The sequence below is a fragment of the Sorex fumeus genome, unplaced genomic scaffold (assembly GCF_029834395.1).
Source record: "Sorex fumeus unplaced genomic scaffold, SorFum_2.1 ptg000014l, whole genome shotgun sequence".
Lineage (NCBI taxonomy): Eukaryota > Metazoa > Chordata > Mammalia > Eulipotyphla > Soricidae > Sorex > Sorex fumeus.
The window spans coordinates 37,030,356-37,052,658 of NW_026606071.1; the positions used below are offsets into that span (position 1 = coordinate 37,030,356).

The 22,303-nt window shown below is 58.4% G+C and overlaps 1 protein-coding gene across 1 annotated transcript; it reads right to left on the reverse strand.

Moving 5' to 3' along the window:
- Positions 1-1,030: 1,030 nt before the first annotated feature.
- ZNF142 (zinc finger protein 142) lies at positions 1,031-22,251 on the reverse strand. The gene is made up of 8 exons (XM_056111780.1): positions 21,940-22,251; positions 17,750-18,286; positions 14,458-14,613; positions 10,956-11,780; positions 7,900-8,077; positions 3,484-6,310; positions 2,369-2,474; positions 1,031-1,511 (listed from the first exon to the last, which is right to left on the reverse strand). The coding sequence occupies exons 1-8, from the start codon at positions 22,220-22,222 to the stop codon at positions 1,042-1,044; spliced, it is 5,382 nt and encodes a 1,793-aa protein (XP_055967755.1). The 5' UTR covers positions 22,223-22,251; the 3' UTR covers positions 1,031-1,041.
- Positions 22,252-22,303: the final 52 nt, after the last annotated feature.

The window sequence follows — 22,303 nt, forward strand, 5'->3', positions numbered from 1 at the left end:
GGAGCAGGGGTATAGCGGCTGTGCAGAGGAGGGGGCAGAGGTGAAAAACACGGGTGCTTGGGGGTGGCGAGATAGCACGGTGGGGGAAGGCACTTGCCTTTAACCTGCCCCACCTGAGTTTGGATCTCTGGCATCCCCTATGCTCCCCTGAGCACTGTGGGGAGTAATTCCTGAGTGCAGAGCTGGGAGTGATCCCTGAAAACAAAACACGGGCTCTCGGGGGCCCTCTACGTGTGCTCAGTAGAAAGTAAGGAAGCCTGGCTCTGAAGGGCCAGGGCTCAAGGGGACTGAGGATTGGGGGGGGGATCCCCAAACCCTGAGGCGTTTGCTTGAACTGGGATTTGGGGGCAGGGGATGGGGGTGGGGAGTGATGCTTGTCTCCAGTCCCTTGTGCCTTCCACCGCCCTAAGCTCTGATTTTTGTCTGCTGCCCCCTTGGCAGACAGAAAGTGTGGATGATTTATTCCATAAATTATCGGAGTCACCTCGAGGTGCTCACAGGATTAGAGAGCAGAGTTTCATCTGACGGGGAGGCGGGGACACAGACCTGGAAGGCTGTGTGTGTGTGGGTGTGTGTGTGTGTTCCCATCCCACCCTCACCTCCCCGAGGGGGCAGGGCGGCCTGCCAGTGATGGAGTCTCTGGCCATCCACTGTTGGATACGCTTTATGGAGCACCGCACAGCAGCACATGCAACCGTGAGACACGGCAGCTGGGAGGCGGGAAGGACAGCCAACGGGATGGAGAAGGCCCAGCTCCAGCAGGAGACCTGGGTGCGGGTGACAGCGCGGGATGCAAAAAGCGTGCAGCCTCTGCCAGTAGCCCAGGCGCCCAGGCGGTCGGTGGTGCTCATTCCCGGGGCCATCGGCCCCCAAGTTCCGTGGCCCGAGTGCTGGCGGACGCTGGCCACCCTGACCCCTTCCAAAATCAGTCCTTGCTCGGGATCGGACGTTGTGCCCAGGCGAGGTCAGGCACCCATCCTCCTCCTCCTCCTCCTCCTGGGTGGGGAGCGCGGCAATTGGAGCAGGGAGGGTTGCAAACAGTCAACCCTCGGGGCCGGTCGGCGGAGCGTCCGGGGCGCGAGGGCCGGGTTCCTCCAGCTGCACGTCGTGGAGGTGCACCGTAGGGGTGCTGGGGTCCTTCCCCACGCCCTGGCTCGGGTCGGCCTGGTCGGGGTGGTGGCGGCGCACATGCTTGACCACCTGGAACTTCTGCTTGGCCTTGTAGCTGCAGAGGCGGCAGAAGAAGGGGTGGCGGTCGGTGTGGGTGAGGGCGTGGTGGCGCAGGCCGGCGGCCCAGCGGAAGGCGCGGCGGCACACGTTGCACACGTAGGGCCGCGCCTCGCTGTGCTTGCGCAGGTGTGTGCGCAGCAGGAAGCGCGTCTTGAAGGCCTTGCCGCACTGCTCGCACATGAAGGCGCGCGCGTCCCGGTGCCGCGTCTCCTGGTGCACGCGCAGCGCGTCGGCGCGGTTGGTGCAGTACTCGCACTCGGGACACCGGTACGGCTTCAGTCCTGAGGGGCAGAGCCAGCGTGGGCGGGGGGGGGAGGGCAGGGCGGTGAGTGCGGGACGCGGTGGACACCAAGCCGCAGGCGCTGACGGTTCCCGCTGTGGCTGACTTTTTTTTTTTTGGAGTGGGGTGCGCACCCAGTATGGCTCAGGGGTGACTCCTGGCTCTGCATTCAGGAATCACTCCTGGCGGTGCCCCGGGGGATCATATGGGATTGCCGGGGATAGAACACGGGCTGGCTGCATGCAAGGCAAACGCTTTACCCGCTGCACGTTTTTGGGGTTCAGTGGCCAGTTGACAACCCACCTAGGGACCCTTGAAGGACCCAGAAAACAGGGTTTCCACGAGGGAGATTTCCACCCTGACCTGGTCAAGGGGTGCTCTTGGGGCATGAGGATCTGCCTCGATTCCACTCATTTAGTGTGAGAAAAAAAAATGCTTTAAGAGGGGCGGGTGGGGGGAGGGGAAGAGCGGTAAGGTTCTGGAATGGGGGGGCCATGGTTGGGCTTTTTCCTCTTCCTGGGGGGCTACAGGCACTAGTTCCAAGCACTCCAGCCTGAATGAGAAATGGCGTGTGTGTGTGGGGGGGGGGGCGTGTCCAGGCTGCCCTGCTTCAGTGGCACCTGTAGGGAGTTGGGCCCGCCTTTGGCCTCACCCACAGAGAGGAAGGTTTCCCACGTGACTGCTGTGGGAATCCTCGTCCACCTCCCCCTGTGGCTGATGGGTGTTTCGGGTTCCAGAAAGCTAATCTGGCCCTGGTGGGCACTCCTGGTCTTACCCTGCAACTATCTGAGCAAGGTCAGGTCCTTCCCAAAGCAGCAGTAGTGAGGGGGGTTGGGGGTGGGGTTTCCAGCAACTCACCCGTGTGCTTGGTCATGTGGTACTTAAGCTGGTTGACCCACTTGCACTTGTACCCGCAGTCCGGACACAGATACTTCCGCTCTTCCTTGTGGATTCTCATGTGGTACTGGAAGAGGGAAAAGGGGTGTGCACGGGTGGGGGAAGGGGCCGCAGGGCAGCTCCTGGAGGGGCCGGCTCCCTCTGCCCGGTGTAATCCCTGCTCCTGCGACTGACACGGGTCCCAAGCTGGCCCCCATGGCCACCCCCAGCCCCCCTGAGCAGCTCAGGTCTTGCCACTTTGCCCAAGCCCCAGTGCACGGCTCTGTCATCCATGGAACAGGAAACAGCCAAAGTGACTCCACTAGCTGGGAAGGTTGGAGGCACACACAGTTACGGATGACATCCATATCTAGGGCTGCCTCAACCCTCCCAGCCATGACCCCGTGCCACCTGAGAAATTCTGAGGCTGCCCTGGGTATATATAAACCAGTCACACAAATCACTGACTGAAATGAAACATTATTTCTGGGTGTTGTTTTTTTTTGCGGGGGGGAGGGAGAGGATACCCACTGGTTCTCACGGGATATTCCTGGCTCTGTGTTTGGGGGAGCAAACTGAGGTCAGCCACGTGCAAGGTAAGCACTTAATTCCTATTAATTTCTACACACACACACACACACACACACACACACACACAGGCACACAGAGAGAGAGTGAGAGAGAGCGAAAGAGAGAGGTGCTTGCCTTGCACACAGCTGACCTGGGTTCCAGCCCTGGCATCCTATATGGTGCCCTGAGCCCCACCAGGAGTCATCCCTGACTGCAGAGCCAGGAGTAAGCCCCAAGCGGCGCCAGGTATGGCCCCCAAACAAAAAGTCTGTCCCTATAAATATAAAACCATGTTTGTGTAATCAGGCACATGCCTTGTACCTGACCCACCTGGGTTGGGTTTTCAGCATCCCTTAGGGTTCCCCAGGCAGCGTTAGGAGTCAGCCCCGAGCAGCGCTGTGTGCCCTGCAAGGCCACAACTTTTGAATGTGTTCTCCCCTCCCCCATCACACACTGAACTGGACTCCGGGTGTTCCCTGGTGCCCAGCCCCGGGGCACTGGGGACCCTCCGCCCCGTGGCTGGTTACCTTGAGGCGCGAGGGGTCGGCACAGGCGTAGGGGCAGAGGTGGCAGCGGTAGGGCTTCTCGCCGGTGTGGATGCGGCTGTGCCAGGTGATCTTCTGGCGGTTCTTGGTGCTGTAGGCACAGTCGGTGCACTTATAGAGCCGGGTGCCGCCGTGGCCCTTCACGTGGTGGTCGAGCACCAGCTGGTGGCGGCAGGCGAAGTCACAGAAGGGGCAGCGCCGGGACGGCGGCTCCCCGTTCCCGTCGTCGTCCCCCTCGTGCCGCTCCAGGTAATGCTTTACCAGGCCCCCACGCTCGCGGGCCGCGAAGTCGCAGATGCCGCAGCGGTGGCTGAAGTGCTGCTGCCGTCGGTGCGCCTCCAGCGCGGGCCGGCTGGGGAAGGCTGCCTGACAGGCGGCGCACTCGAGGCGCCGCAGGTGCTGCTTGCGGGTGTGGCCCCGCAGGCTGGCGGGGCTGGGGCACTGCACCCCGCAGCGCGCGCAGTGCAGCGGGCCCTCGTGCGCCCCGGCGGTGGCAGCGTTGTTGGCGTTGGCATCGGTGGCGTCGGCGGCGGCGTCCGCGGGGGGCTCGGGGTGCCGGCGCAGTGCGTGCTGCTTGAGCGCCGTCTCCGAGCTGAACTGCGCCTCGCACTGGGGGCAGGCGAAGGCCGGCGTGCCGCGGTGGCAGCTGTTGACGTGGCGCGTGATGTCGTGGCGCAGGTAGCCGCTGTAGTCGCACAGCGGGCAGAAGTGGGTCGGGGTCTTGTCGTGCACGCGCAGGCGGTGCAGGCGCAGCTTGGAGTTGGTGCCGAAGGTCTGCGGGCAGGAGCTGCAGGGGATGCGGCCCACGCCCGTGTGCCGCGACTGGTGCGCCTCCAGGCGGTAGCGGCGCGTGGTGGAGAAGTCGCAGAAGGGGCACTGGTGCGGCTTCACACCCTCGTGCTTGAGGCGCCGGTGCTGCTGCAGGCAGCGGCTCTGCTTGCAGGTGAAGCCGCAGTCGGGGCACTGCAGCGGGGGGCGGGGGCCGCGGGCCGGGGGCGCGGCGGCGGCCGCTGGGTGCCTCCGCCGCTGGTGGAGCCGCAGGGCGGCGGCCCCGGGTGCGGTGAAGGGGCACAGGTCGCAGCGGAGAGGCTCGCCCGCTGCCGCCGCCGCCACCTGCAGGGGACAGCCCCGCGCCTGGTGCGTCCTCAGGGCCCGCTCCTGTTGGCAGCTGAAGGGGCAGGTGGGGCAGGAGAAACGCGCCCCCTTCGGCTTGGGCGGCCCGTCTGCGGACTGGCCCTCGGGGTCCCTGGGGGAGCCGGCCGGCGGCGGGTGGGAGGCCCCCCGCTTGGCGCGCCCCACCCCGCGGCAGCCCTCGGCCACGTGCGAGGTGATGGAGGAGAGCCGGGAGCAGAGGAAGGGGCAGGCGGCGCAGCGAAACTTGCCCTGCTCGAAGTGGAACTTCTCGGGGGTCTCCGCGGGCGAGGAGGCGGGCCCCGCTGCAGGGTCCGGGGGCGGGGCGAGAGGCGCCGCCGGTTCCTCGGGTTCCGGAAGGGCCGAGGGGGGATCTCGGTGGGCACCTGGCTCGCCTTCCGTGGGTACGGGTGTGGGAGGGGGAGTCCCCCCGCCCGCGGCGTCCGGAGCCGACCCCTTGCTCTTGCCCAGCCCCACGGGGCACTTCTTCAGCAGGTGGGTGCTGAGGCCGCGCTGCTGCTTGAAGCTGGCGCCACACTCCGGGCACAGGAGGGGCGCGCGGCGGCCCGGGCACGCGGCCCGGGCGTGCAGGCTCAGGGCTTTCTCCCGGCGGGCCACGAAGGGACAGTGCGGGCAGCGGAAGGCCGGGGCCTCGTCCTGGACCACCACCATCTGCACGCGACCCTCCAGCACCAGCGCCTCGGCCTGCTCCTTGTCCCGCCGCCGCAGTGCCCGGAGCAGGGACTCCGCCTCAGGGGGCTGGGCTAGGGAACACGTCTCGGCCGGGGGCGCCGCCTCCAAGGCTCCCACCCAAGGGTTAGGGGGCTCCTCCGAGGCAGGTGCGTGCTTGGGACTATCGGGGGCTGGCTGGGTCCCCGGGGGTGCCTGCTCCGGCCCCAGGTCCGGGGGTAGCGGTGGAGGTGGCGGAGGCGGAGTGGCGCTTTCCGAGGGGCCCCCAGGCCCTTCCAGCGGCCCCAGCTCCATGGGGTCCGTTTCTGCAAGTGCCTCCAACTGGGGCTCGGCCACGGCTTCCAGCTCCACGTCCAGCGCCTCCAGGTGGAGCGTGCAGCCCCCCTCCTCGACCTCAGCCGCCGGGCAGGGGCTGCCCTGGGCCTCGGGCTCCTTGCTCTGGCCCGCACTGTCCTCGCCGATCTCCGGCAGGGCGGGCTCCAGGCTGGGGGTTTCCTGGGTCCCCGGGTCGCCAGCGGGCCCCTCAGGCGGGGTGCCCGGTGGGTGGGAGGGCTCCGAGTCCTGGGGCGGGCTGGGGCAAGGTCTGGCGGCGTTCTCTGCCTCCGGGCCGGCACAGCGGAGCTGCCAGACCTGGTCGCCTGGCACGTAGCCGTGCGCCTTGCGCTTGTGCAGGAAGAGCGTGGTGCTGCTGAAGCTGCGGTAGTCGCAGAGCGCGCAGCGGAACTCGCGCAGCCGCGTGTGCTTGCAGTTCTCGTGGCTCAGCAGCGCCTGCTTGTGCCGGCTCTGGTAGCTGCAGTAGCGGCACGGGTAGAGCGGCGCGGGCGCGCCCGGGTGGTGCTGGGAAGCCATGTGCTTCTGCAGCTCGTACTTGCGCTTGCACGCGAAGGCGCACACCTCGCACATCAGCGACTTGCCCTGGTGCCGCAGCTTGTGGCTGCTCAGCTGATCGGCCCGGTGGCAGCGGTAGGGGCACTGGTTGCACTGGTACCTGATGGGGGAGAAGTGGAGGCACGAGATCGGAATTCTAGTCGTCTGGTTCAGTTTTGGGGTGGTGGTGGCGGGGGCGGGGGTGGGTGGGTGGGGAGCCTGGGGCTCAGGGATTAGTCCTGGCTGTCCTCCCGGGAACCATATGTAGTGCCATAGTACAGTGCGTGCCTTGCACTTGGCTGACCCAGGTTCCATCCTGGGCATCCCATATGGCCCCCCGGGCTCTGCCAAGAGTTAATTCTGAATGTAGAGGCAGGAACCCAAGTTGGCCATGTACAAGGCTTAATCTGCTGTAGTATCTCTCTAACCCCACAACTCTAGTGGGTTTAGTTTGTTTGTTTTTTAGACCAAATCTGGCGATGCTCAAGGCTTGTTCCTGGCAGAGGCGAGGGAACATAACAGCTGATGGGGATGGAACCCAGGTGAGCTGCATGCAAGGCAAGCACCCTATCTGCTGACCTATCCACAACTCTAATTTTTTTTTTTTTTGCTTTTTGGGTCACACCTGGCGATGCACAGGGGTTACTCCTGGCTCTGCACTCAGGAATTACTCCTGGCGGTGCTCGGGGGACTATATGGGATGCCAGGAATCAAACCCTGGTTGGCCACATGCAAGGCAAATGCCCTACCTACTGTCCTATCGCTTCAGCCCCTCTAATTTTTTGTTTTCCTTTTTAATTTTTCAGATTTATGGGGGGTCATGCCTGGTGATGCTCCGGGCTTACTCCTGGCAGGGGTTAGGGAACATAATGGCTGCCAAGGGATGTAACCCACGTCAGCTGCATGCAAGGAAAATACCCTGTCCACTGATCTATCTCTTTTGCCCCATAACTCTAATTATTTTAATTTTTTCAGATTTTTGGGGTCACACCTAGAGATGCTTAGGGGGTCACTTCTGGTTCTGAAGTTAGGAATTACTCCCAGCAGTGCTTGGGGGGGGGGGACCATATGGGATGCCAATAACCAAATCCAGGGGGTCGGGTGCATGCCAAGCCAAGCAAGTGTCCTACCCACTCTATTAAATTTTCAGCCCACAACTTTAATGGTTTTGCTAAGCCCCAGGGCCAGGCTCTCCATGCGGCTGGGTAGCTGCATCACCTGCTTTCATCATTCCATCTCTGTATAAGGCATCTCCACGCACAGGGAAAAGGAGGAGAACACAGAACCCAGCCCCTCCCAAGCGTCACAGGGACAGTGAGGGCAGAGACAGCCTCCAGGGCCTGCTTCTAATTCCGCCTCCACGCTGCTCCCAAAAGGGCGGGTGTCCTGGCTGTTACCCACCGGACACTTATAAGCACCTGGCCTGGCCATGGCATGCAATGGGACTGGAACCTTCATTCCTTTTTCCCATGGAAATAGGGGGCCTGAATGATCCAGAGGACATCCTCTTCTCCCAGGCTCCGGGCCAGCTGTGCCCACAGACCGGAAATGCTGCCCGGAGCTGGGAGTGACCGGCCCTGGGGGCTCTGATACTCAAGTGACACTTTCTCCAGGCCTACCCTCCTGGCCACTCTCCTTCCCTCGCCCCAACAGCGCCCGCCCCGCAGATGCCAAGCCACTGGGAGGGAGTCTGGGGTTGTGGGGGCGCACCTGAGGTCACCGGCGTGCTTGCGCATGTGCACGCTGAGGTAGTGCTTCCACTTGGTGACGTAGCCGCACTCCGTGCACATGTAGTCCTTGGTATCCGAGTGCGTCAGCATGTGCTTGGGCAGGTAGCTCACGTCCCGGCACGTGAAGTCGCACAGCTCACACTTGTGAGGTTTCTCGCCTTCCGGTGCGGAGGAGGGGGTGAGAGAGGGGAGAAGGTGCCTGTCAAGGGCGTGATGGAGGGACGCCCCTGCCATCCGCATTCCAACCTGCCCAGCGCCCTGAGGTGCAGAGGGCCACGCTGGGGGTGTCACATCTGTCTCCGGCCACTCTCCCCAGTGAAGGCAGCAAGTGAAGTCTGAGCTTTCGAAATGACCCAGAAGGGCCACGTCCTATTTGGGGGTGGCATCCAGCAGGGCTCAGGGCAGCCAGGACACCTGGCCGCAAAGTCTGCAAGCCAGCCTTTGGAGCCTCCTTCCCAGCCCCTTTAAAACTCATGCTGTGAGGCTGGAGTGATAGCACAGCGGGTAGGGTGTTTGCCTTGCACGCTGCCGACTCGACTGGGTTCAATTCTCAGCATCCCATATGGTTCCCCGAGCACCACCAGGAGTAATTCCTGAGTGCAGAGCCAGGAGTAACTCCTGAGCATCGCTGCATGTGACCCAAAAAGCCAAGAATAAGTAGATAAAATTCGTAGTAAGGGTTGGAGCAACAGTACAGTGGGGAGGGCGCTTGCCTTGCACGTGGCTGACCGGGGTTCCATCTCCAGCATCCCATAGGGTCCTCTGAGCTCTGCCAAGAGTAATTCCTGAGTGCAGGGCCAGGAGTAAGCCCTGAGCATTGCCAGCTGTGGCCCCAAAACAAAAACAAAATAAAATCCACACTAGAGGGCCTGGGAGATGATAGTACAGCAGGCAGGGCAGTTGCCTTGCATGTGGTCAACCTGGGTTTGGTCCTGGGACCCCAAGGGTTCCCTTTGAGTGTGCCAGGAGTAATCCTTATATACAGAGCCAGGAATAAACTTTGGGTATGGCCCCCAAACAAACAGATCCAGCTTGCTAATGCAAAAGGCCAACTGATGCACTTAAGAGAGAGAAAAAAAAAATCAATACAGGCCAGTGGTTATGCCACATTTGCAGAGTAAGGGCTCCGGAGACCTCCCTGAGCACCTGCTAAACATGCCGCCTCTCTCGGCATCCTGACAACTAGCCTCAGGAGGCACACGCCAAGGGAGCCCATCTGCAGAGGAGGAAACAGGCTTAGGGGAATCAAAGAGCTCTTAAGTGGTGGTTCAAATTCCAAGTTTCCGGGGCTGGCATGATACTCCAGAGGGGAAGATGTTTTGTCTAGCTCGTGGCTGCAGCCGTGACCCTGGTCAGAATACCGGCCCTGCGTACAATCCCTCTAGAACCACCAGGCGTGAGCCCTCGGCACCACCAGCTATGGGTCCCTGAAAAAAATCCCAGTTTATGACCACGTATGCACTAGCAGGTCATTTACCACTTCCATCCATCTCTCTGTTCCCAAAGGGAGAGCCACTAATGAAAACACTGGCCCTGCACGGCTAGCAAGAGGAAGAGAGGCTGGCACAGTGCTCAGCGTGTCCGGTGCGAGCTCAAGGGCGAGTGGCTGTGGCCAGGCCCTGACCCTCAGGCTGGGTGCTGGCCCCAAAACTCGGACTCCAGGGCCCATTAATAGCTGTGTAGCCCGAAAATAGAACATTTAGAATTTTTTTTTTTTTTTGCTTTTTGGGTCACACTCGGCAATGCACAGGGGTTACTCCTGGTTCTGCACTCAAGAATTACTCCTGGCAGTGCTCAGGGGACCATATGGGATGCTGGGAACCGAACCCAGGTCGGCTGCATGCAAGGCAAACACCCTACCTGCTGTGCTATCACTCCAGCCCCGAACATTTAGAATTTTTAAAAATTACTCTCTTTTTGTTTGTTTCTGGGCCACACTTGGCAGTGTTTGGGGCTTACTCCTGGCTCTGCATTCAGGGATCACTGCAGGTGGGACTTGGGGGGACCCTATGAAGTGCTGGGGACCGAACCCAGGTCAGCTGAATGCAGGGCAAGCACCCCGACTCACTGTTTCTACAACCCCGGGAAACAGGCCATTTATTCATTAGTTTTGAGATTATACCCGGCGATTCCTATGGGATTCCTCTTGGCTCTGTGCTCAGGAATTACTCCTGGCAGTGTTTGGGTATTTATCTGTTGGGCCGCATGCAAGGCAAGTGCCCAACCCGCTGTACTATCTCTCCAGCCTCATAGAAACAGAACATTTAAAACTTGTCATTTCTTTTTCTTTTTATTAAAAAAATTTTTTTTGGGGGGTCACCCCAGCGAAGCACAGGGGTTAATGGCTTACGCACTCAGGAATTTCTCCTGGCGGTGCTCGGGGAACCATATGTGATGCTGGGAATTGGACCCGGGTTGGCCGTGTGCAAGGCAAACACCCTACCCACTGTGCTATTGCTCCAGCCCCCCACCTTTTTTTTCTCTTTATTGGATCATCATGAGATAGTTATAAAGCCTTCATGATTGAGTTTCAGTCATACAATGTCATTTCTTTCTTTCTTTCTTTTTTTTTTTTTTGGTTTTTAGACCACACTTGGCAGTGCTCAGGGCTTCTTCTTGGCTCTGCACTCAGGGACCATTCTTTTTTTTTGCTTTTTGGGTCACACCCGGCAATGCACAGAGGTCACTCCTGGCTCATGCACTCAGGAATTACTCCTGGTGGTGCTCGGGGGGACCATATGGGATGATGGGAATTGAACCCGGGTCAGCCGTGTGCAAGGCAAACACGCTACCTGCTGTGCTATCACTCCAGCCCCACAGGGACCATTCTTGGTGGCACTCAAGGACCCTATGTGGTGTCGGGGATTGGAACACCTGCTGTATTATCGGCCTGGCCCTAAACCCTGTCAACTGTCACAAAAGCAGGCCCTTTGTCGGCTGAGTGACGCCCTGGCCCAAGGCTCCCCCCACAGAGGTCGGACTGAACTAATGGGCAGAGATGGCCTGCCCCCACCCCTCCCCGGCCCCCTCACTCACCCGTGTGCAGCAGCATGTGGCGGATGAGCACCCTCTTGTGCGCCGTGGCAAAGTTGCACTCGGAGCACTGGTGGATCTTCTCGTGCGCGTGCATCTTGCCCACGTGGTCCTGGTAGGCCACGGGGTTGAAGGTGGCGAAGGAGCAGAAGGGGCAGCGCAGCTCCTGGCTGCCCGCGTGGCCCTGCTTCTTGTGCTTGCGGAACAGGTGCTTGTTGGAGCAGGCGAAGTCGCAGTGCGGGCAGTGGAAGGCGTAGTGGCTGCGGTGGTGGGCCTCCATGGCCTCGGCCGTGGCGAAGAGCAGCGGGCAGGCGTGGTGGCGGCACTCCACGGCCCGCGCGCCGTGCGCCTCGCGCAGGTGCCGCACCAGGGCCTTGCGGTCGGGCGCGGCGTAGCGGCAACCGGCCTGCAGGCAGCCCAGGGCCGGGGGCGCGGCGGCGGCGGCGGCCGCGTGGCCCTTGAGGTGCTCCTTGAGCGCCTGGCTGAGGCGGAACTCGGCGCGGCACACGGGGCAGGCGTAGGTGTCCGAGTAGAGGTTGCTGCTGCCCTCGTGCATGCTGGCCATGTGGCGGTGCAGGGCGTTGCGCTCCACGGCGCGGTAGTGGCACAGCGGGCAGCCGTGCGCCTTCTGGCCCCGCTCGCGCAGCAGGTGCGTGCGCAGCTTGCTCTTGCTGGTGAAGAACTTCTGGCAGTTGGGGCACTGCAGGCTGGGGTCCGGGAAGTGCAGGTGCAGGTGCTCGGCCAGGTGCGTCCGCTTCTTAAAGCAGCGCTTGCACTCGGGGCACATGTGGGTCTTGAAGAGCGGCTCGGGTCCCGGGGCCGCGCCCCCTGCGGGGGGGGGGGGGGCGGGAGAGGAAGGCGGGGTCGGAGAGTTGCCTCCTCCCGCCGCCTGGTTTGTTATGGGGAGGTCAAGGCATCACTGGGGGGAGGGGGAAGGGGGTGCCGGGGCGGGGGCGGGGCCAGATGGGGTGCTGGGGAATCGAACCCGGGTCAGCGGCGTGCGAGGCAAATGCCTTAGCCCTGACCAGCCCCTCTTCTGCCTTTCTGCCCGGGAGACCAGGCAGATATTGTCCCCAGGACCCAAGTGGTTGGTAGTCCAGCCCTGTCCTGGTTTGTTCGTGGTTGACCGGGGTTCAATCCCCAGCACCGCAGAGAGTTCCCGGAACCCCGCCAGGAGTGAGCCCAGGGCACTGAGCCCCGCCAGGAGGCCCCACCCTCGGGTCACAGGGACGCCTCCTCAGTGGGGGGCTCCAACATCGCCAGGAGTCGAGAGACCCTGGCAGTTGGTTTGCTGTTTTTTGTTGTTGTTGTTGTTGTTGTTGTTGTTGTTGTTTTAACTTTTTGGGCCACACCGGCTTTGCACAGAGATTACTCCTGGCTCTGCACTCAGGTATTACTCCTGGCGGTGCTCGAGGGACCATATGGGATGCTGGGAACCGAACCCAGGTCGGCTGCGTGTAAGGCAAATGCCCTACCTACTGTGCTATTTCTCCAGACCTGGCTTGCTGTGTTTTACCCAACCCCTGGATCCACCAATATTTCTGGGCCCTGACTTTGGGTGGTTTGAAAGAATGATCTGGATGGAGGAGTCGTCCTCTTTTGATTTTCAAGCCGATCCTGCTCATTCATGCTCAGGGACTAGCCCCAGCATGGTCCCAGGGCACAGAGCACTCCCAGGGAGAGACCCAGGACGCCCTCTGCACACAGACGGATCCCAGTCTTCTGAGCATCCCCGTCCTGGAGGCAGCGTTTGTTTTTTGGGGGGCCATACCTGGCTATAATGGGGAGCAGGGCTTACTCCTGGCTCTGTGCTCAGGGATCATTCCTGAAGGCTCAGGGCACCATGTGAGGTGCTGTGGATCACTACGGGGCACCCTCGCACAGGGCAAGCGCCCTCCCCCCTGGGCTAGCACTCCAGCCCCTTGGAGGGTGTATCTGGGCTGGCAGAGGGACCAGGAGGGTTGGGAGGAAGAACAGGAAGACAAGGGACCCCACTCGGAGTGAGGGGAGGGAGGGGAGAAAGCACCCCTACACGCTTCCACTGGCCGGCTCAGCTCTGCACCAGTCGCTGCTACTTTTTGTCTGTTTGTTTTGGAGTCACACCCAGTGATGCTCAGGGGTGACTCCTGATTCTGCATCAGGGATCATCATTCCTGGTGGTGCATCCCTGATGCTGGGGGATCGAAACTGCGTAGGACACATCCAAGACAAACACCCTGCCGGTGGTACTGTCGCTCTGGCCCCGCTCCCCGTTGTTTTTTTTTTTTTTTTTTGCTTTTTGGGTCACACCCGGTGATGCACAGGGGTTACTCCTGGCTCTGCACTCAGGAATTACTCCTGGCAGTGCTCAGGGGACCATATGGGATGCTGGGAATCGAACCCAGGTCGGCTGCGTGCAAGGCAAACACCCTACCCACTGTGCTCTCTCTCTAGCCCCAACCGTTGCTGCTTTTTTGCTGGTTTGTGTGTTTTCCGGGCCACGCCGACTGGCGCTCAGCGTCTCCGCTGTTCCCTCCCATGCAACACTGGGAGTGCAGGGCTCAAACATGCAGCGCATGAGCTGAAGCCCCATGACCTCTCCCCCTCCCCCGCTTCCCTCTAACCCGAGCTTCTTTTTTTTTGTTTTGTTTTTTTCTGTTTTTGATTTTTGGGTCACACCCAGCAATGCACAGAAGTTACACCTGGCTCTGCACTCAGGAGTTACTCCTGGCGGTGCTCAGGGGACCATATGGGATGCTGGGAATCGAACCCGGGTCGGCCACGTGCAAGGCAAATGCCCTACCCGCTCTGCTATCTCTCCAGCCCCTAACCCTAGCGTCTTAAACTGCAGCTGGTGGGGCCCCCAGGTGGGGGGGTGGGGGGTAGCTGGGTATGAGTGCTGGGAAAGCTTCAGAAGCAGTGAGCATTTCTGACAGTGCACCAACCCAAACTTCACACCCAACCAAAGGTGCGTTGGTGACCCCCAAGGTATGCAGGTGGCCCAGGCCCCTGTTGCATTATGTTGTGCTTGTCTGTTTTTGTTGTGGGGCCACACCTGGCGATGCTCAGGGGTTACTCCAGGCTCTGTACTCAGAAATCTAGGTGATACCAGGGGTCAAACCAGGGTTGGCCGGGTACAAGGCAAGTGCCCTACACGTTGTGCTAACACTCTGGGACTTGTCTCCCGCTGCATTTCTTGGGGGGCGGGATGGTGAGTGGAGAAAGACACAACAGCCGAACTTCAGGCTCAGGAAAAAAACAGGGAGACAGGCGGATGCTCAGCAACCAGTTGGGTCACCCCCTCCTGTGACCTGAGCCCAGTTTCCTGACTAAAAAGATTCCTGTCCCCCCACCCCCAGGAATCTTCAGTCTTGGCCCACTCAACGTTTTCTGCCACCCACATCAGAGCAGAACCCTGAGAGCAGAGGGTGAGAACCAGCACTCAGTGTGGCAGGGCTGGCCCTGCCGGGGACCTCAGCACCGCCCGGTCCCCCAGGGCAGGCCTGGGTCTGGGGATGCTTCTTACCTTCCGCGGGCTGAGCCTCCTGCCCACCCTCCGGGGCTGGCGGGGTATCCTTCTCGGGGCTGGTCTCCTCCTCTTTCTCTGCATCGTCCTCCGTGGAGGTCTCTGGTCCCGGAAGGGGCAGGCCCGCGTCCTCTGGAGGTGAAGGTGTGACCCCTCCTGGAGACACAGTGAACTCAGGGATATGTGTGGGACTCTCCTCTCCCTGGGCCCAAGGGGCTGGCCGAGTTCGAGCTTCTACTGCTTTTAACAGGGAGAGCAGGGCCTGGGATGATGCTCTGAGGCACTGCATTTGTCCGGCAAGTGTAAGAGCCTGGGTTTCATCCCTAGCACCGTAAAAATACAAATCAAACCAAAACAAAACTGAAAACAACCTGGGACTGGAGGGACAGTATAGTGGGGAGGGCGCTTGCCTTATATGCACACAACCTGGGTTCAATCCCTGGCATCCCATATGGCCACCTGAGCACTACCAGGGGTAATTCCTGAGTGCAGAACCAGGTGTGACCCAAAAGCAAAACCAAAAAAGGGACAAAAGGGGCTGGAAGCGATAGTACAGCAGGCAGGGTATTTGCCAATTCAGGTTCGATCCCCGGCATCCCATATGGCCACTGCAGATGTAACCCCAAAACAAACAAGCAGAAAGTCAAGGTCACCAGAGTTGGGGTCTGGGGCTCAGAGGTACCTGTGGGCAGATAACTTTGGGGCCCTGTGCTAATGGCTGGTGGCTCAGTCCAGGGGACCCTATTCTGACCACCAAAGGCTCTGCTGAGTCAAGGAGCTCTAAGGCTGAGGCTCGGGTTTCATCGCTGGGACCACATGACCCCCCCCCCCCCCCCCCCCGCCCACCACCTCCCAGTCTTACAAGCAATGCCAGGTGTGGCCAAAACCAAGAGGATTAAAAAAAAAAAAAACAGAAGAAACTGGTTTGTACACAATGGAATACCACGCAACTGTTAGAAAAGATGAAGTCATGATATTTGCATATAAGTGGATGGACATGGAGAGTATCATGCTAAGTGAAATGAGTCAGAAAGAGAGGGACAGACATAGAAGGACTGCACTCATCTGTGGAAATATAAAGTAACATAAGAAGAGACTAATGGGGTATGGTACCGCCAGCAGGTCAGTTTGTACCCGTGAAGCAAGTGCATCAGGAGCCTAATGGTGCCTTCAGACTTTCAGATATCCAAAAATAGCTGCTGTGCTTTTGACCAGACCCCCACAACTTGGGGCCAAGTTTACCAAGAAAGTAAAAGTTAGGTATGTGGGAGACACACCCACAAGCCACCTGTGGCTCACCTATATAATTGGAGGCAAGGCCTCTCTGGTTCCTGATCAAACTGCTTAATGGCCATGATCCCAGAGACACAGAAACAAATCTCGGAACCCAGCGGCTTTTGGCAGAGATGCAACCAGTGTCCGCAATGGGTTACCGGCGCTGGACCACCCCAGGTGGGAAGGGTACTGTCCCTCTGTCCGCTCCCCCTTGGAAGTTTGGTGGCTGCCATCCCCCAGAGGCCACTGGACAGTCAGGTTTGGGCCCACAGTGACAAGACATGTGAGGCCTCACGGGATGGGGTGGAACTGACCCTTTCCTCCCCACCCCAACGAGACCCCCGAGTTGCCACCCACAAACGGCCTCTTTGGCTCCTGATCAAGCTGATTAATGGCCATGATCCAAGAGTCTCAGGAACAAATCTCGGAACCCAGCAGGTTTTGGCAGAAATCCCTCCAGAATTAACTGTTAAAATTTCGGAATTCCAAAATAGCACGGCCACTACTGCGGCCACGTGACATCATATGTTATTCATAATCAGTGTCTACTGTTGCCTTTTCGGCAGATCTGAGTAAAAGTAAAGTAAAGTAAAGGCCCTCCCGTTGATCGTCGATTTGCTCGAGCAGGCCCAGTAACGTCTCCATTGGAGACTTGGTTGTTACTGTGTCTGGCATATCGAATACTCTCGGTAGCTTGCCGGGCTCTCCGAGAGGGGCGGAGGAATCGAACCTGGGTCGGCCTTGTTGGCCGCTTGTAAGGCAAACGCCCTACCGCTGTTGGGGTAAAATCCCAAACAAAAAAGATGGGTCTGGTGTAGAAATATTGAATGTAATCAGAGTAGAGAGAGAAATGTGGAAATCATCTGCCCCACAGGTAGGGTGAGGTATTGGTGGAGGGTATACTGGGGTTTTTGGTGGTGGAAAATGGGCACTGGTGAAGAGACGGGTGTTTCATCATTGTATGACCGAGACTTAAACCTGAAAGCTTTGTAACTGCTCTCACGGTGATTCAATAAATAAACTTATATACATAAAAAAAAAGTAAGGTGGAGTTCATGCCCAATTCAATCACCCTAATCAATGGCTGAATAAATAGCAATACTCCTACACACAATAAGGACCAGGAGGATCGCTCCATGGCTTGGAAACCTACCTCACATGCTGAGGGAAAAGGCAGTTGGAATAGAGAAGGGACCAATAAGTAAATGATGGTTGGAGGGCTCACTCAGGATGGGAGATGCGTGCTGAAAGTAGTATGGACGAAACATGATGGCCACTTAGTAACTGTACTGCAAACATTTACACCCAAAATAGAGAGAGAAAGAGGGAATGTGCCTGCCACAGAGACACAGGGTGGGAAGGGGTGAGGGTGGCGGGAGGGACACTGAAAACATTGGTGGTGGAGAATGGGCACTGGTGGAGGGATGGGTGCTCCATCATTTTATGACTGAAACATAATCACAAAAGAGGAAGAGGAGGAGGAGGGAGGAGGAGGAGGAGGAGGGAGGAGGGAGGAAGGAGGAGGAAGGAGGAGGGAGGAGGAGGGAGGAGGAGGAAGGAGGAGGAAGAAGAGGAGGAGGAAAAAACCCAGTAGAATGTTCTATTGGGTAAGCCTAGTCACCGACTTAGGTCCAGTCAAACCCACCCCTCCTCTCCCTAGACACCTCCACCAGGCAGGCGACCAAGTCCACCCATGGGGGGGGGGGGCCCTCTTTCTCCCTTTTCTTTTTTTTTTTTGGCCACACCCACGATGTTCAGGGCTGACTCCTGGCTCTGTACGGAGGGATCCTTCCTGGACCGCATGGGATGCTGGGGATGGAATCCGGGTCAACCGAGTGCAAGGCCAGCACCCTCCCCGCTGTTCTCTTGGGCTCCCTGCTCCCAGGTTTTCTAGACCGCCCCCCAGCCCACCCCCAGCTTCCAAAAACTGTCCTTCTTTCCCTGGCAGGGGGCACAGCAGCTGCCACAGTGCCATTCGCCCCCAGGGGCACTCGGGGCCGGGCGCCGCATCACCCACCTGGCCCGGCAGGTGCTCGGGGCGGCGCAACCACGTGGCTCCGCTGGTGCTGCCGGAAGAGCTTGATGTTGGAGCCCGCGAAGCTGCAGAGCCGGCAGTGGAAAGGGTAGTGGGCCTGCCGGTGGCGCTCCATGCCCTGCTGGCTGGCGAAGAGCAGCGGGCAGCCCCGGAAGGCGCAGGGCACGGGCACGGCGCCGTGCGCCTGTCTCAGGTGCTGTTGCAGTGCCCGGCGCGCTGCCGCCGAGAAGGCGCAGCCCGACTCCGGGCAGGGGAAGGTGTCGGGGGCGCTGCGGTGAGCCTTGAAGTGGCTCTTCAGGGCCTGGGGCTGGGTGAACTCCTGGCCGCACACAGGGCAGGGCAGGGGGCCGTCAGCCGCAGCGGCGGGGTTCTGGCTCTGCGTGGGGCTGGGCTCCGCGGGGCTCGGGCCGGGCCGCGGGAGGGACTCGGGGCACTGGTGCAGGGCCAGCAGGGCCGGTTCCGCGAAGCTCCGCTCACAGTGCTCGCAGAAGTACACCTCCACCACCTTCACCAGCACACCTGCAGGGCAGAGGGACGAGAATCAGGCGGAATACGATGAGGGAGAGAGGGGGGAATGTACCAGAGAATCAGGGACCCCTCGGAGAGACATGAACTTGAAGTCTGGTGCCGGAACTAGATTATCAGAGACCTGAAGTATAAGCCCTTATAAGGACCTAAGAGCTGGACCATAAGCCCCTGGGCGGTCTAGGGGTCCCCACTGGCAACTCTCAGCCCACCGACCTGGCAATTCAGTGCAAGTGCCTGAGGATACAGTGCTCGGGGGTCCTACGGTGACAGGGAGACCAGGGTCAGCCAGCCTGCAGCTAGTGATGACTGGAATCCCAGGGGGTGCTGGGCATCAAACCTACAGTAGGTACACATGAGGCTTATTTTACACATGTTTGGAGAATTGTGGCTTTTAGTTTTGGGTTTTGGGTCCCACCCGGCAGTGCTTGGGGCTTCCTCCTGGCTCTGTGCTCAGGGTCACTCCTGGCAGGGCTCAGGGGACCTTGTGTGCGGTACTGAGGATCGAACAAGGGATGTCCACGTGCAAGACAAGCTCCCTACTTGCGGCCCCATTTTTTTTTTTTAATGGTTCCAGGAACAGAACTGCCCACATGACCGGATTCCCAGGTTCTAGCCTAAAACTTGGCATCCACTAGGTGTGGAGGGGTGAGGGCGATAGTCCCATGGGTAGGGAGTTTGCCTTGCGGGGTTGGATCCCCGGCATTCCATCTGGTTCCCTGGGCACTGCCAGGAGTAATTCTTGAGTACAGAACCAGGAGTAATCCCTGTGCATCGCCAGGTGTGGCCCAAAAGACCAAACTAAAATAGGTGCTGAGTAGATATTTGCTAAACGAACATTAATAAGCTGTAACCACATCCAGAAAGCATTGAACCGGAAGGCAAGCTATGCTACCCACACTAAGAAGAGGAAGAAGTAAGAGGTGGATGGGAAGTAAGAGGGGCATTGGCAAGGGCCCTGGGTCCATAGCTGGTGTAGTAGCCACGTGTATCCAAACCACAGAGGCAAGAACAACCCCAAACCACAACAAACCAAGCTTAACAATGGGCCTGTCAAAGAGGCCGCTGGGGAGGGACCCTGAGGACCCTGATGGTGGGACTGGTGCTGGAATATATAGTCTTCCAAACACTCACTTAGGAATACTTTGAAAATCAGTGTCTTAATTGAAAAACAAACAAACAAACAAAAAACAGGCAGAATCTCCTGCCCCCGCACCAGGCTGTCTTCACCGGGGCACCTCGGAGGGGGGCGGGTTGAGTTTCCCTCCTCTCCCAAAGCAGAACCCAGGCGCAGCCATACTCAAGGCCACCTCCACATGAGCAGACGAGCCTCATGCATGAAGGAACCGGCAGAGGAACCCAGGTATGCGTGATTCGTGGCTGAGATCTCCAAGCCTGCTCAGATCGGGACTGGGCCTCCTCCCCCCAGATACCCAGTTTTCCAGTAGCTTAGCAATCACACCCACAACACCCCCCCCATATCATTTTATCAATGGCCAAGATCCAGAGACTATAAAATAAAGCTCCCAGAAGAGAGCGATGCCGCATTTGTGCAACCTCTTAAACCCTAACCCACTGATGTACTTAAAGTACCAAACATTTGTTTGATTTTTAACATACTTGATTGTATTCTTCTATATATGGGCTTAAATGGTCCCAGAATGAAATACAACAACCTTCACACGCTTCCCTCTTATTGTGGTGGGAGATGCTTGCTGGTGGGGTCAGTGTTTGAATTATCTGTAATGAACTATTGTGGACTACTTTCTGAAAATAAAATGTATAAAAATCACACACAAAAAAAAAAGAAAAAAAGAAAAAGAAAAAAAAAACAACAAATGCAAAAACCAGCTCAGCAATGTGCTTGCATGAGGCCTTGGGTTACCCTAACCCCCAGCACAGAGAGAGCGAGAGAGCGAGAGAGCGAGAGAGAGAGAGAGAGAGACTGAAAGACTGAGAGAGACACAGAGACAGAGATAGAAGACAGAGACAGAGACAGAAACTTAGCTATGACTCGGTGTTACTTTTCTACTCAGTAAAGAGAGTTTCCGAGACACAGCAGTTACAAAGAGACACCATCCGTTCTGAGAAAAGTCAAATCACAGAGAGCCAGAGAGAATGCAGCGAGTAAGGTGCTGGCCTAAATCCCCAGCTCCCCAGCACAGAGCTCAGGAATAACCTCTGAGCAACACCAGATGTGACCCCAAAACAAAAACAGTCAAATCCCAGTCTTGCCTGTACTGGTGTCTGAAGGATCGGGCAAGACAGCACATGGAGGTTAAGGTTAGGAAACAACAAAAAACTCAAAAAACAGGAGAATTACCCCCAAATGAGGGGCCACTGGGGCTGGAAAGATAGTACAGTGGGTAGGGCACTTACTTTGCAAATTCAATCCCTGACATCCCAATATGTCAGAGACAGAGACAGAGACAGAGAAACTTAGCTATGATTAAGTGTTACTTTTCTATTCAGTAAAGGGAGTTTCCGAGACACAGCACTCACGAAGAGAGACCATCCTTTTTGGGAAAAGTCAGGGTCCCCTGACCCCTCCAGGAGTGATTCCTGAGTGCAGAGCCAGGAGTTATCCCTGAGCTGGGTATGACACCCAAACAAAAACAAAAAACGAGGGGCTTTAGATAAAGTGAAATCTGTGTCTAAATGCAGAAATCTGGGGCTGGAGAGATAGCACAGCGGGTAGGGCGTTTGTCTTGCACGCGGCCAACCCGGGTTCGATTCCCAGCATCCCATATGGTCCTCTGAGCACCGCCAGGAGTAACTTCTGAGTGCAGAGCCAGGAGTAACCCCTGTGCCTCGCCAGGTGTGAACCCAAAAAGAAAAAAAAAAAGCAGAAATCTTTCTCCTAGCCTAAATGTTCTACTTCCATAATGCAAGGTCTTGGAAGGTTAAGCATATCAAGTGCAAGAAAGTGGTGGTGTGAAAGTTTGTAAGTCTGTAACTGTATCTCACAGTGATTCATTAAAAATTTTTTTAAAAATTGGGGCTGGAGCACAGCGGGTAGGGCGTTTGCCTTGCATGCGGCTGACACGGGTTCGATTCCCAGCATCCCATATGATCCCCCGAGCACCACCAGGAGTAATTCCTGCGTGCATAAGCCAGGAGGAAGCCCTGTGCATCACCGGGTTGTGACCCACCCCTGCCAATTTTTTTTTTAATTAAAAAAAAAAAGTGATGGTTGTGTGTTTTGGGGCTAGAGGAGGCCACCAGATTACCTCTGCAAAGCTGCCCCACCCAGAGGGGGCCTTCTGTCCAATCCCCGCTGCTGCTGGTGGGAGGTGGGGGAAGGGGAGCGTGGTAGGGGCAGGGGAGAGCAGCAGGGAGGTGCCCCAAGGATAAGAGTGAAGGAAGGTCTCCACTCTAGACCATGGCCACACACATACACACACACAAGCAACACACACGCACACACACACACACACGCACACACATGCCGCCCTGGCAGGGAGACACTGCCAAGCGCCACACAGCAGGCTGTGTCCCTCCTCGCCAGCTGCCATTCGTGTTCCCCTCCTGCTCATCACAGGACAACATAAAAACAGAACCCTCTTGATGCAGAAGGGTCCAAACCGACCCAAGCCCAGAGCTCGGGGCGGCCCACCCCACTGGCCTGCGAGCACCCAGTGCGGTACCTGGGGTCTCTCCGGGGGCACCTGGGGACAGATTTCCGGCAACCGCTTCCACGATGATCTCCATGTTCCCAGGGTCCTCATCTGCGGCCGTGGCCTCCACCAGCAGGCAGCCTGGGTCAGCTGTCACAGGCGCAGGGTTCTCCGGAGGAGAGACGCTTTCAATGGGCTCCAGGAGCCCCCGCGTGGGGAGGGGTGGGGGGATGAGAAGCAGCTCTGGGTAGAGGCCATCCAGGTCCCCCGTGCTGCCGGCTGGCTGCTGTGCGTCCAAAACTGCATTGGCCATTGCCCCGCGTGTGGATGCCGTGACCGCTTAGGTGCCGAGGAGCCAACCAGAAGAGAAAGGGAACCAAATGCTTGAGCATAT